Below are 14,732 nucleotides of genomic sequence, written 5' to 3'. Positions count from 1 at the left end.
TTTAGCACAGTTCCCAGAAATTTATATATAGGGAAATTTTCTGTTTCAGGATGTTACTATTCTGAATTCTTTATTGTTTCTGTACATCTGACTTAAAATAGCAATTGATTTTCATTTTGACAAACTTTAACTTTTTAAATTGCATTCTGAAAAAGGGGGAAGTTCAAAATAAGGAGAAAAGTAAAAGAATGAGTATCTATTGAACACATACTTTGTTCCAGATTCTTTCCCACCTGTCATTAAAATATCGATAAAAGAGTTTTCATAGCCATTCTTTCATTACATTTCATTACAGTTACCTCCATTTCTTCTGAGAGGACAGCGAAATCTAGAAATAAATTAAAATTTTTCAACTCTTCAGCTGGTCAATATATGTCATTAAGCTCTCTTTTACTGTTATAGTTTAAGTTTAAATATTCATATTTTATTATTTTTTGAACTGGTGTTCCAGATATAGTTTATAGTTAACCTTCTGACAAGGAAAATTACCTTACCACATTTGCCATTTAACCTTATTCTACTAAAAAAAACTTTAAAATTTGACTTATTTTAAAAATGCAGTACAGGGCCCTTTCTGGTGGTACAATAGTTAGGACACAGACTGCAAGCTGGCTGCAGCCGCTTCTGTGCTTCTGTATGAGTTCAATTCTCTGCCTAGCAGGTGACTTACAAGGTGCAACAGACTGACTTCTGACCCACCCATTGCTCAGCAGTGTACTTTATCAATATGCCTGTTCTGCTCCCCACTCTGTGTCGGTGAATCCTCTCACTCCCCCTGCACCTCTGACTTCTACCCCAGTTCTGTATGCATAAATAAATAAATCTTAAAAAAATAAAAATGTAATACAGCCTTTTCATTCAGACTTATAGGACTTTCCCATAATTATTGTGTAGGAAAGAAAGTCAATATACAGTTAACTGACATCTTTTATTCAGTGTATGCATAGATCTACCCCTGTGTAATTCACCCAATCAAACAGAAAATGTTCTAACTCCTCGGCAATGCTATTTACAGAAGGAGAACTTGAAGCAGAATGGTTGCAGGATGTGGGCTTATCTACACTGATATCTGGTGATGAAGAGGAAGATGGAAAAGCCTTGCTCTCAACACTGACTCGAACTCAAGCAGCTGCAGTAAAAAAGAGATATAACACTTATACTCAGACTATGAGGAAAAAGAACAAGCAAGCTGTAAGGGATGTCAGAGATATCTTTGGAGTCAGTGAATCTCCTGTAAGTAATGAATATGGCTTAAAAAAGTTTGATTTGATGGGGGTGATATATGTGTGTGTGGAAAAAAACACCTAAAATAGTTGATTGCCCTCCCATTTTTAGACAATATTAAAGAAAATAGTATAGCATACAAATTTTACAGATTTGTAAGGTAAGTGATAATTCCTTATCTACCATAAAGCAATCCCCCTCAACACTAAATTCATTCCCTTCATTGGTTGTTGAAGTTGAAAAGTAAGTACGTTGGCAATAGAGAAAGTGTTTGTGGATGGGTACACAGAGCCTTTACTTAACTCTTAGTAAAGACTTAATTGATGGAAACTCTTGGGATAAGTAAAGGTATTTGTGGGAAGAGGCTCAAGTATTAAAGCAGGTTAAGGCAGTTTGTTTTAAATGTGTGTGGTGATGGGAGGGTGATGGGAGAGTAGGTAGGGTAGCCTTTATGTTCAAATAAATTACAGTGTTCAAAGGTGATAGAGGGCAGTGTTACTTAAATAGGAGAGAAAATGACTTAAAAAATTAAATAAATAAAGGAAGCACTACATGTTTTCTGAGAAATGACCTGTGGCAATTCCAGTTTATCCTTAGCAGTTCTATGACCACAACTTTATTTTGAAAACTAAGAATCATGTTCTCTTAGTTGTATGTATGATATACTGTTAGCTCTGCCTTACTATTCATTTATTCATTGCATCAGTGCAATGTTGTATTACAGTAATTGAAAAATAATCTGCAACTAATATTATGTATTTCCCTATAAAGGTCCTACATTAGGTTCTATGCAGATAGGATTCTTGGAACTTTTCGTGTGAGTAGGATACCCAATATTAAAAAGCTCTTGATATTCTGCTGTAGTTTCAGATAAAATTGCCTAGGGTAAGTTACTTCCTAATTCTGATTTAGGCTTCTTGTCTGTTTAATTATAATATCAATAAAAATCAAAGCTCTTGGGTAGAAATATGGCTGAAGACAATCCCATTTTAGATTATGTGTCATATCTTCTCTTAGTTATATTGATTAAACTAGATAGTTGCCAGGGAAGCTCACATATATTTAGTTAACCTTTGTGTTTGTCCTAATGATGTCCCAAAATAGCACAAACCTTAAAACTTTCTACAGTAGTAGAAATGATCATTTTCTGTGCTGTTTGATCTGGTAACCTCTAGACACATGTGACACTAGCACTTGAAGTGTAGCTTAATGTGCGTATGGAACTGAATATTAATTTTATTTTTTTGTAATTGATTTAAATCTAAATTGTCACATGTTGCTTATAGCTAATATATTGCACAGCATAGTTGTTCAATAAAAAATACAACAGTTGTAGGATTTTCTTTATGTAAGGCTATACCTGAGGTAAGCATAGTTTGAGTTCTTTGCTGTTTAAACTTTCATTCTTGTTGAAACCTGTTCTTTCTGAATTTTGATATTTTCTACAGCTGTGATTAAGTCAGGTGACTCGCACAACTTCAGTCAGGGATCCCATCTGTAGGTGTTCTATCCAAGATGCCAATCAAAGAAAAGACTTTCCTTGCAGAGTTCAGAGTTCAGCCCTTTCGATCATTGTTCAGTTATCTCCCAGATCATCTTGGGAGTCCTAAGAACTTGACTTGGATGCTTCCTTTCTGACTTCTTCCAGTTACTTCAGACTAAAGTCTTTATTCTTCCCTACCATAAAATAAGATAGGGTCCATAGCTTCTCCTGAATCCTGGTTATTCAAGAAAATACATGTCTAACCTCTAAAATTCCTAAAATTCTGGCCCTGTAGTGAAATAGAAACAGGGAAAGAAAGTTCTTTCCCTCCCTCTTTTTCACATGGACCCTGAAGGGACACATAAACCAGGCACTTATACATTGGGGATTTCAGTATTAAAAAAAAAAAAAAAAAAAAAAAAAAGATGAAGATTCTTACTTTTCTATTATACACAGTTGCAGTAAAATGCTTGGAATTTAATTTCAGGAAAGGCAGAGAGAAGGCCAAGGAGCGCTTACCCATCTGTGGTAAGAGTCGAGAATGGTAGACATGGGGGGACTGTTCCTCTTGCCCGCCTTTCTCTCCCCTCCAGTCTTACTCTTAAAACGCTAGTTCTAGAGTGAATTGAGAATGGGAATGAGTCATGGAGGATGGTCATAGGTGGAGGAAAGACCATATATTCTAGGGAGTAGAGATTTTATACTATTCTGAAAAGTGGGGCATCTAAAAGTCAGACTGGCATTGTACATGCTGCTTAAAAATTCAAATTGTTCCTTGTGTTAAAAAACATAAACCTAGGCTTTAAAATTATGATATACTTATACTATAGAAGGGCAAATATCTATCTTTACTGATTTTTCCCCCTAAAATTGCAGCATTTGTTTCTGAAGGTAGAGAAATTTGGGAGTGTACCTAAACTCTTCAGTTTCCTCTTTTAATTTGGCATCATAAGCACCAATTCTGCCTTCCTGTTCTCTCTTTTTTCTAGTCTCTCTGGTTGCTCTTTGCTCTCTTTTCTATGCCTTCCCTTCTCTGTCCCTATCTTGCTTCTCCTCTTCTTCCTTCTTCTTTCCCTTTTGTATATCCCCCTATCTATATCCCCTCCTATCTTTATTTTTGTCTTTGGCATCATTTACCTACATTAATGGAATAATTACCTAAAATTTTCCATTACTCTGTCTTAATGAAGATTTTATATTTAGTTGATTTGATATTTAGTTTCAAAAAGTGATTTTGCATTAACCTTAATCCAACTCAAGTACCTAGTGAAGATATACATTCACTTATTTAAAATGTAGATATGTAGATTACACTAGTTTTTATTTCCTTCATTTTTATCAGTTATCTCCTTCTGAGACTCCTCATAAATGACTCTGGCATTATTTGCATTGAATCTCTGTTCTTTCATATTTTCTGAGTTTTATCTGTGGCATGTTTGTTCTGCATTCATGGATATCTCTCAGTTTCTGTGTGTTTTTTTGTTTGTTCGTTTGTTTTGTTTTGTTTTAAGATTTTATTTATTTATTTATGCATACAGAGCTGGGGTACAGGCCAGAGGTTCAGGGGCAGGGAAATGATTCACCAGAGGTAGAGTGAGGAGCAGAACAGGCATATTGATGAAGTATACTGCTATGGGGAGCAGCAGCGGTTGGGCCAGGAGAGGTCTACCACACCATGTGGTCATCTCGGAGGCAGGTGGGGATCGAACTCTTGCTGAAGTGTCTTTAGCTTCCCAGTGCTGTGCTTTAATCTGCTGCGCCACCAGGGAGGACCCCAATTTCAGTTTTTATATCTGTAATTTGACCATCAGTTTATTCATTTTTCTGCCTGTCATTAATTTTAAAAATTCAAGAGTCATACTGTTAATTTACTGAAGTATCAATCTGATTTCCCCTATATTTTGACAACCTAGTCCTGCTTCCAGATTGCAGTAGCCTCTCAGTCCTCTGAAGATACTAAATTAAACCCACAATTACAAGGTTTTCTTCTTTTCTTTTAATTATTTGCTATCTTCAGGGCCATCTGTTTATTTTTATCATTTTATTTTTCATTTCCATTGCAGTTTTTAAAATAATTTTGATCCTGTATTGATTTATAGATATTATAGGTTGATTAGGGTGGTGATAATGGCATATTTCCCCATAGTTATATATACCTCCTTGCTCCCAAATTCTTTCTTGTGAATAGAAGTCTGGACCTGTGTGAGTGGCAAACTTTGAACATTTCATTTTAAGACACATAAATGTGATACCAGTGAAAATTATCAGTCCTGAATAATCATAATTCATTTTCCTTTAGGCAGACCTATCTTCCCTTTTTTTATACTCCTGTTCCTATTTTTCAGAAGGTCCCTTTGAAGTACAAACAAGTTCTTTTTCTCTTCATGACCTTGACACTCACATTAGGACAGCCATTGCAGCCCCCCTTTTCCCCATCCTGAACATCCCCCCAACCCCAGGAATGGTGGTCACTATATCAGCGAGAGGAACCATCTTGGGTTTTACCCAGACTCACTTTCAGCTACTGGCTTATGAGAGGTGTTAGGGGGGGGGGGGGGGGGATAGTTTTCTTTGCCTCATTTCTCAGAAAAACACTCTTTAATTTACTTTGGTCATTGTCTTCTGAGCTGAGGGATGCCTTTTCTCTCTTTCTGTTTTCATTCTGGGTATCTGCTTTTTCTGGTTGGTATTTGCTTCTCTATATATATTCTCTTGTAACTGTTTTTCAGACCAAATCTGTCTTTATCAAACCATTCTTGCTTGCATTTATCTTCCAGTAACATATAGCAATTTCTGTCCTAATGGACAGAAATTGGAAATGCTTAGTGATTTCTACATCTATTATTTTAAAAAAGGAATCTCGACATTTTTGATTTGGAGAGGGAAAAAGAAAGTGGTATGTGCATTTGCTATTTTGATCCAATATTCGTATGCCTGTTCTTAAGCCAGTATTTTTTCCTTTCAAAAAAAAAAAAAAGGCAGTTTTTCCTTATTAAAGTAGTACATACTCTTTACTGCAAACTTTGAAAATATACGAGTGCAAGTTGGATCCCAGGCCCCAGAGGTGTCCTACATGGTGCTGCAGACCTCTCCTGACCCGCCTACTGCTCCCCTCAGCAGTGTACTTCGTCAGTTGGTCTGTTCTGCTCCTCACGCTGTCTCTGGTGAATCCTCTCACCACCCCTGCACCTCTGGCCTATACCCACAATTCTGTATGCATGAATAAATAAAAAATAAATCTTTAAATAAAATATATATATGCACACACATTATTAATATATGCATATTAAACTTCTTCCCATCATGATCAATGTTTAAATTTATTTTAAATATTTTACATTATTCTTAATTTTATACATTTATATATTTTACATTATGCATTTTGTGTATTTTTTCATCTCAGTTGTAATCTCCATGGACGTCCCACCACCATTTCACCCATGTGCCATCACCATAGTCCCATGTGCTCTTCCCACTCCAATTTTGATTCTGTTCCCCTCTCCTCCCTTCCTTACATATCAATTTTGGCATTTCTTTCATTGCTTGGATTAAACTTTCATTACCTCTTAACTTGTCTTATATTGCAATATTTTTTGGTCCTCTTTATTGTATGCTAATTTTGTCTAAATTATTTTATAAAGCCCTTCTTCTAAATTTGTCACAAGTGATTATAATTCAGTCCCACCAATATTTTAATTCAGCTATTATATTGTTAATTTTTTTAAAGATTTATTTATTTATACATACAGACCTGGGGTACAGGCCAGACGTGCACGTGGTGAGAGGATTCACCAGAGACAGAGTGAGGAGCAGAACAGGTGGATCGATGAAGTACACTACTTAGGGGAGCAGTGGGTGGGCCAGGAGGGGTCTGCTGTGCCATGTGAATCACCTTCCTGGTGAGGATTGGATTTGCACCAAAATGGCTATGGCCAGTTTGCAGTGCTGCTTCCTAACCCATTACACCACCAGAGAGGTCCCATATTGTTAATTTTTAAGAACTCTTTTTTTTTTTATTTTATTTTAAGAACTGGGGTTGGTGAGCAGAACAGGTGGATTTACCGCAACATGCTGATAAGTGGAGAGTAGGTGAGACAGGAGAGGTCTGCTGTCTGGTAAGGATTGATCTCTGGTAAGGTATCAAACTCTGACCGTAGAGGTGATGGTGCTGAGGCTTAATTTATAGGCCACTAGGGAAGTCCTAATTCTTTGGAAATATTCCTGTTAACACTGACTTCTCCTTTATATTATAATTAGTCCTGATTTGTAGTTGCAATAACCCTTCAAATCTCAGAAATTATTAAATCACTGTAAGCATTTGCTCAAATTTCTTTTTTTTTTTCCAGAATGCTTATCACTGCTTTTTTTTTTTTTCAGGATTTTTGATTTTTCTCCATCTGACTTTTTCATATTGATTACTTCAATGACTGATATTTAGTGATTAAATTTATTAGCAAACAGTATTAGTTAATGACAAGATATGCCATTGCTGTATGTATTTGTTATATATATTTTCCTGACTCTCAAATAAGAGGGATAAATTTGGATCCTGTGTAATTAAGTAAAAATATATAAACAGTATGTGAATGGAAGTTAATAGCATACATTCATAAATGTACAAAGATAAACACACATACACACACACCTCTTTAATGCCAAAGGGAATGTGATGCATGAATTCATGTCTTTCTCTTTCAGACAAACCCGATGTTTCCTTTTTATTTTTCTATCCCTGCCTTCTGTGAAAATCTAGAATGACATGCTTGGGTTCCAACTCTGGCTGTGTAACTTGAAAGCCTTCATAAGGCAAATAGCTTACTTCATTTAAAATGCTTTTCTAGCATTCATACTTAGCCACTGCCTGCTGTCCAGATTGCAGGGGGCTGTTGGGAGGCCTGGCTGGCCTTTCTATTGAGTAAATGGTTTGTAGTAATTGTAGACCAGAGATGTGGGGAAGTGAGAAGATTCACTTGAGAGAGTGTACAGAGCAGAACAGGGGAATTTACTAAAATGCACTGCTGAGGGGAGAGACTGAGGTCTGCTGTGCCATGTGGGCCAGCTCCCTGGCTGGGATTCCAACTCAGGCCGTAGTGGTGATAGTGCTGAGACTTAAGTTCTAGGCCACCAGCAAGGTTCTCATCAGTTTGCTTTGTGTTATCAGTCCTTTCCTTGCCAGCAAGTTTGTCTCTTATAAGACAAACTTGTTCTTAGGCTGCTAGTTCCTCCATAATTATGAAGTAGTTTTACTTTTTATTTTCCAAGAATTTCTAGCAGTTTGATTGGTTATGATTAGAGTACTTTGTGGCCAGTTTCATTTTGAATCTCTTATCCTATAGTTTTCTAATTTTGAGTGACTAGGTATGGTGGTTGTCAGTCGCTGTCTTGCCCCAAATTTTCTTGTATCTATTTCTTTAATATTGTTTCCACTTCAATATAGATGTGTTTTCTTTCACTGATTGAGTGCATACAATCTGGAGAAAAGTTAGAAATAATGAAAGATAAGATGAAAAATAATAATTTCTAAAGTCTCATGAAAACTACGATTTCATTACTATCAAGTAGATTTAATGTTGCAAAAAGTTGCTTCAATAATGGGATAGAATATTTGCCTCTGATTTTGGGGGTGTGCCATTATATTAGAAATGTTTGAAACCTTAGAGCATATTCAAGAAGCTTATAGTATAGCTCATTATGGTCAGAATAGTCTTCAAAAGCCTTCAAATGTCTCTCCCTCTTAATGAAAACCAGACTTTCTCCAGTAGTCAGTGAATGTGATGAAACAGGGTTTAGTCATATGTATTCATGAGATAATTTCATATGTGTCCAGTTTCAGAATTAAAAAATCTATTCTTGAAGGGCGGGAGGAAGGACAATTTATAGAATGTGATACTATCGCATAAGTGAGTTGCATTAAATGTCTTAATCATTTAGATATAGCTACAGAAAACATTTTAAAAATCCAATTTGCACTGAAATAATTATTGGCTGTTGCATTTTTATTTATAGTATAAAGAGTCAGACTAGAAATAAGGTCTTAAAGGCTATGAGGTTTGCATATTTCTTAGAATAAACTATTTAATGAATACTTTTGAGTTCTCCCTCCAAATTATTTACTGATTATCTGGGCAATGTGGACATTTCTTAGATTAAACTGTTTAATGGATTAAAAAAAATCTATTCTTGCTATTGATTTAGGAATCATCACAAATTATAATCAGAAAAAAAGTTTGGCTTTAAGGTTGCATAATTTATCAGTAAGCTGAATGACTTAGATAAGAAAGACTTATTCTCCTACAAAAACAAGAAAGTAAAACTGGTGTGGCTGGTATCACTAACATGAAGCTATCAATTTCTTCAGCTTTCCATTCTGTTCCATGAAGCATGTAAGCTAACATTTCTTGCTTAGAATATCTGAGCTTCCCAAACATACACATTCTGGAAGAAGCTAATTCCATCCACATTAACAGTAAAACATTAGCTTTCCTGGATTCTCTACCAGGTAGGATTCCACTTCTGTTTCATTGGCCATAACCATCACATGATCAGCTTTGGTCTTTTTACACACACAGCTTCTTATAGAAAATCATGATATTCGTAAGTTAAAGAGGAGTAGCAAAGTGATTTTTGGCAGTTAGCAGTGTCTGCTTTGGAGGTCAGCTTCTATTGTAGTGCAGTACATTTTTGAAGATCCATACAATTAAGAACAATTTGGTGAATGCGATTATCATTGCACGTAGCATTGACTCTCTATCTCCACATGTCTATACATTTTACAGATTCTGGTGTAATGTATAATCGAATAAACAATCACATTGAAAAAGATAAGCCTGGATAAAAATGACTCCTTTTCTCTCATTAGCCTGATGATCGATGTGACAACCATACAGCTCAGTTGGATGGCCCCCAGGAAGAAAAAGAACTGACAGGAGTTATCAAAACAAGTGCTTCCTTGGTAAGTTAGAGCATGGTAAGGATGAAAGAAGAAGCTATTTCTTCAACAAATGTGCAAATCTTCAAAACAGTGAGCATTATTTAAGATGACTGGAAAACCACAGGTATCAGCATACTATCTACCTTTAGTCAATTTGTAATTGAGCCTAAGTTTAGTAGTTAACTGAAAAAAGTGCATGCTTTATAAAATCAGGCCCATTCTCAGAATCCATGTTAGTACAGGGATTTCTTTTGGACACATTTAGTTCCTTTGCAATTTGGCTTTTATTTAAAAGCATCTTCATAGTAGTGTTGATTCTGTGGAACTAAGGGTTTACCTGTTGGAGCAGCAGGAACCACAGTTTGTCTTTTGTTTCCCCAGCACCTGGGAAATGTCAGGCACTTTACTTGAACATTATTTTACCCCTAAGTCTTCAGTGTCTCTCTCCCACCCACATCCCCCTGCCTTTCCCCAGAGCCACAGTAGGGCAAAGTCAGACATGACTTAACAACCAAGAAAGGTACTTTGTTTATAGAGTATTTCTTAGCCCTTTCTCACAACTGTATTTTCTCTCCCTTGGTGAGACATTTATAGTTTTCCATTTATTTTTCATTGTCCATAGTTCTTCCACTAGCTTCCTCTCATTTAGAAAAAAAAAGGCAAAATTTATGCATCAACCCCAATATGTTCTCGTATCTAAGCTGTGATGATATTGGAGAGACTTCCTTTGAGGTGGCGTGACTAAAATGATTGAACACTGTTGTGGGTCCTCTGCCTTGAGGCATTTTCCTTCCTAATTCTGAAGAAACAGTAATAGTCATCTGCAGACTCTTCTCCATTTACTTTCTTCTTTGGTGGTGTTTTGATGGAAAGAGAGAGAAATTTTGGAAAAGAATACACATTAGTTCTAGAAAATCTCACTTGTGTAAATGTTGCTTTTTTTTTTCTTTTTTAAAATTTATGTGTTTTTTTGTTTGTTTGTTTGTTTTTCAATTTAGAAAAGAGGCATGCTTGGTCATTGGACTTAACTGCCTTATTTTGTTCCATGATATAATCTCTATTATTCACAGAAATAGTACAAAATTTCTTTTCATAAAGAAAATTGCCCACAATCTGCCCCTTCCTGGCATTTCCAGCCCTTATTTTCCTTGACTTTAGCACATAAATTCTCATCTTTTGTAAACAAATAGATTTTCTCTTTCAAGAACATACTTTTAGTTTCTAAGTGGTAAACTTTTGTCAGTCTCATCTTTTAAAATAAAATATTTGAATAGATACTTACAAAAGAAAACATAGGGATTTGAAATGGCTCCTAAAAAGGTTTTTAGTATCACTAGTGATTATGGACTTAGAATTAAAGCTACAACGAGCTATTCCTGCATACCTTGTAGAATGGCCAGAATTATGCAAACTGACTTTACTAACTGGTGCCTAGGATGTCAGTCAACTGGATTTTCATACAGTGTTGGTGGCAATATAAATTTGTTGCTCCAATTTGGAAAATAATTTGGCAGCTTCTTCAAATGTTACATAGATCCAGCTGATTCACCCAGATAATATATATTCATATAAGGTCTTATCTGCAAATATTTTTTTTTAAAGATTTATTTATTTATTCATACAGAACTGGGGTACAGGCCAGAGATGCGGAGGGTGAGAGGATTCACCAGAGACAGAGTGGGGAGCAGAACAGGCAGATCGAGGAAGTACACTGCTGAGGGGAGCAGCGGGCGGGTCAGGAGAGGTCTGCCACGCCACATGGTCACCTCCGGGGCAGGCGGGAATCGAACTCATGCGGAAGCGGCCCCAGACTCTCAGTGCTGTGCTCTAACCCGCTGCGCCACCAGGGAGGGCCACTGCAAATATTTTTAGCATAATAACTGCAGACTAGGAGCAGCTCAGTATTGTCTACAAGATAAAGGATCAACAAATAGTGGTACATCCACATGGTAGAATGCTACTCAACAAGAAAAAAACAATGAGCCATTGATTCATCTGATTGACAAACAGATGAACCGCAAATAATTGTATCATATAAAATAAGAGTCCCTATCCAAAAAATTATTCGATTTACATAAAATTATAGAAAATATAATAGTGAGGGAATGAATATCAGTGATTACCTGGAAACTGGGAATAGGTGAGGAGAAGAGGGGAGTTCTAGCAGAGAATATGAAGACATTTTGGGGAATGCTAACTTTGTTCAATGTCTTGACTGTGGTGATCGTTTGGCAGGCCTAAATATGCATGTGTTTATTGTTTATAAGTCACACCTCAATAAAAAGCATAAAATCAATTCCTTAAGAATAATTTAATTCTTATTATCAAAGTGATATTTGTCAAAACTCATAAAACTTTGTACTTTATACTCTTTAAATATGTGTATCAGTTACACCTCAATAAGCCTGTTTAAAAAGAGAGGCCATATAATGTTTTATGCTTTCATTAATATCCAATATGTTTCTTGTGCAGTAAGCTACTTACAATAAAAGAATAGTCTATTTATGTTTTACATGTGGCTGATCTTTGACTCTCAATCCAAATGCCTCTATTGTTTTTCAAAAAAACAATCCAATCTATAGTCATCACAAATCTCTATCAATCATTTCTTATACAGCTAAACAGAGTAATGTTTCCTCATGTGCAGTTGACTTAATGAATTGTTCAGTTGAGGTGTTAGTTTATTCAGACAGCAAAGTCATGTCTCTGTTTACAATGTCTTCAGTGAAAATCAAATAGTTGCTTCAAATAGTTGTTATTGATTCATAATTCCCTGCAAAATACAATCATACCATCTGTTAAAAATTATCAGCTACATCTGTGTTTGTTTCATAGAAAAGAAAAGCTAAGGAAACTTGGCTTAAACAAGTGGGAGTATATTTTAACATAGTTGGTAGACCAAGCTGGTACAGCTGCACTACAAAGCAAAGTCAACCTTAGTATGAACTTCTAACTTTTTCCTTTTGTGCTGCCATTGGAATATGTGAGTTTAATCCTTAGACTTAACAAGACGATTAACATATTTTGGGTACCATGCTGATGCTTCCATTAGGAACATGTGCCAACAGACTGTCCAAATGAAGAAAAAAAAATCTTAGCTCTTCTAGAAAACCTGAAGAGTAGAATTTCTCTTCTTTTTCATTCACTGGCCTGTCCATTCTGAGTATGACATTTGTGTTTTCTTTTTTTTAAATATTTATTTATTTGTGCATACAGAACTGGGGTACAGCAGGCCAGAGGCTCAGGGACAGCGAGAGGCTTCACCAGAGACAGAGTGGGGAGCAGAACAGACAGATCGACGAAGTACACTGCTGAGGGGTGCAGGGAGCAGGTCAGGAGAGGTCTGCCACGCCATGTGGTCACCTCCGGGGCAGGCAAGAATCGAACTCATGTGGAAGTGGCTTTAGTTTCTCAGTGCTGTGCTTTAACCCGCTGGGCCACCAGGGAGGGCCGACATTTGTGTTTTATTTCTTTCTCATTTTAACTGTCTGAGACCCATCCCTTTATAAAGTGTTTTTGTTTGTCTGTTTGCTATATGCAACATTTTTGAAATATGAACTTATTTTGAACTTCACCAGGATCTGCCCTTTATTCCATTAATTGTCATAACTCTTCAGTGAGTCCTTTTCACCTGTAAACTGTTTTCTTTCTTGATTTTCTGGACACTGTCCCCTGTTATGTCTCAACTTATTTTTTTCCCTTATTTTCAGTGGTCTTGCTCTTCTAGAACATATATTATATACATGTTTTTGTTTTGTTTTTGCTTTAGTTGAATTTCAATATCTCCTAAGTTTTCTCTCATGTTTAACTATTTGCTCTGGGTTCTACATTTCACCTTTAAGTTCCAGATTCATAATTTTTTTCTTGGCCATGATTATATTATTTTCAGATTGTCTTATCTTTTTGTAAATATCAAAAAACACTCTTATTTCCCAAGAATAACATTTTTCTCTTGGATTTACCTATTACTATCACCATAGGCTCTTGATTCAGAGTAACAACAACCCCTAAAATCACTGTGATAATAAGAATTAAATTATTACTAAGGAATTGATTTATTGTATGCTTTTTATTGAGGTGTGACTTATAAACAATGAATGCATGTATTTTAGATACTTAACTCAGTTATCTTTAACAAATGTCTTCGCTGATATAACTACAGTCAGTTAAAATATGTAACATTTTCTTCAACCCAAAAGTTTCTCTTTCCTGTTAGCTATACTCCTACTTCCATAGAGATAAGCTCTGCTGTGATTCTAACACCTTAGGTTGGTTTCAGTTATATCTAAGTGGAATTACAAATATGCACTTTTATGTCTGGCCTTTCACTCATAGTAATGGTCTTTAGATTCATCCATCTGTTGCATGTACTAGAAGTTTGATGCTCTTATTACTACTAATCCATTACAAAGCTGTACTGCGCTTAGTATATATATTCACTCAATGATCAACATTTTAGTTTTTTCCACTTGGGCTGTTTTGAACAGTGCCACTGCAAACACTCATGCTTGAAAGGGTATGTGTTTTCATTTCTCTTAGATAAAGATGGCAACATAATTCAAGTTCTCAGCAGACACAACCAACCCTAGCCCTGTGATTCAAGCTTTTAAACTCAGCAAAGAATAATAGGTAAATAGAAAGTGTGGTGTGGCAACCACACGTGCAAGGAGAATTCCTTTACCTCTAAAGCATAAACAATTTTGTAAACCAGCGTTACCTTAATAAATGAAAATTCATTTCTATCTTTAAATAAAAGCATCTCTCGGGCCTTCCTTGGTGGCGCAGCAGGTTCGAGCACAGCACTAAGAAGCTGAAGCCACTTCCCCATGAGCTTGATCCCTGCCCCGGAGGTGACCCATATGGTGAGGCAGACCTCTCCTGACCCGCTGCTCCCGTCAGCAGTGTACTTCGTCAGTCAGCCTGTTCTGCTGCTCACTCTGTCTCTGGTTAATCCGCTTGCCGCCCCTGCGCCTCCGGCTTGTACCCCAGTTATGTATGCACAAATAAATAAATCTTTAAAAATAAAAACATCTATTGACAGAAACAACAGCTACAAAAACACATTTTTAATGTGTTTACTAAGGGGATGATGAT

General features: G+C 36.2%; 1 protein-coding gene across 2 annotated transcripts in view; it reads left to right on the top strand.

The window, feature by feature from the left end:
* Nucleotides 1–14,732, top strand: part of ARHGAP28 (Rho GTPase activating protein 28) — a 155,689-nt gene that overhangs the window by 96,608 nt on the left and 44,349 nt on the right. For both annotated transcript variants that reach the window (XM_004683749.2, XM_012725914.1), the window contains 2 exons: nucleotides 1,016–1,233; nucleotides 9,567–9,659. In XM_004683749.2, the coding sequence (XP_004683806.2) occupies nucleotides 1,016–1,233; nucleotides 9,567–9,659 (311 nt within the window). The remainder of the gene's footprint in view (nucleotides 1–1,015; nucleotides 1,234–9,566; nucleotides 9,660–14,732) is intronic.

The sequence above is a fragment of the Condylura cristata genome, unplaced genomic scaffold, assembly GCF_000260355.1.
Source record: "Condylura cristata isolate star-nosed mole 26May11 unplaced genomic scaffold, ConCri1.0 scaffold00016, whole genome shotgun sequence".
Classification (NCBI taxonomy): domain Eukaryota; kingdom Metazoa; phylum Chordata; class Mammalia; order Eulipotyphla; family Talpidae; genus Condylura; species Condylura cristata.
The sequence above is the reverse complement of the archived record's forward strand: the minus strand, read 5'-3'. Positions and strand labels throughout refer to the sequence as shown.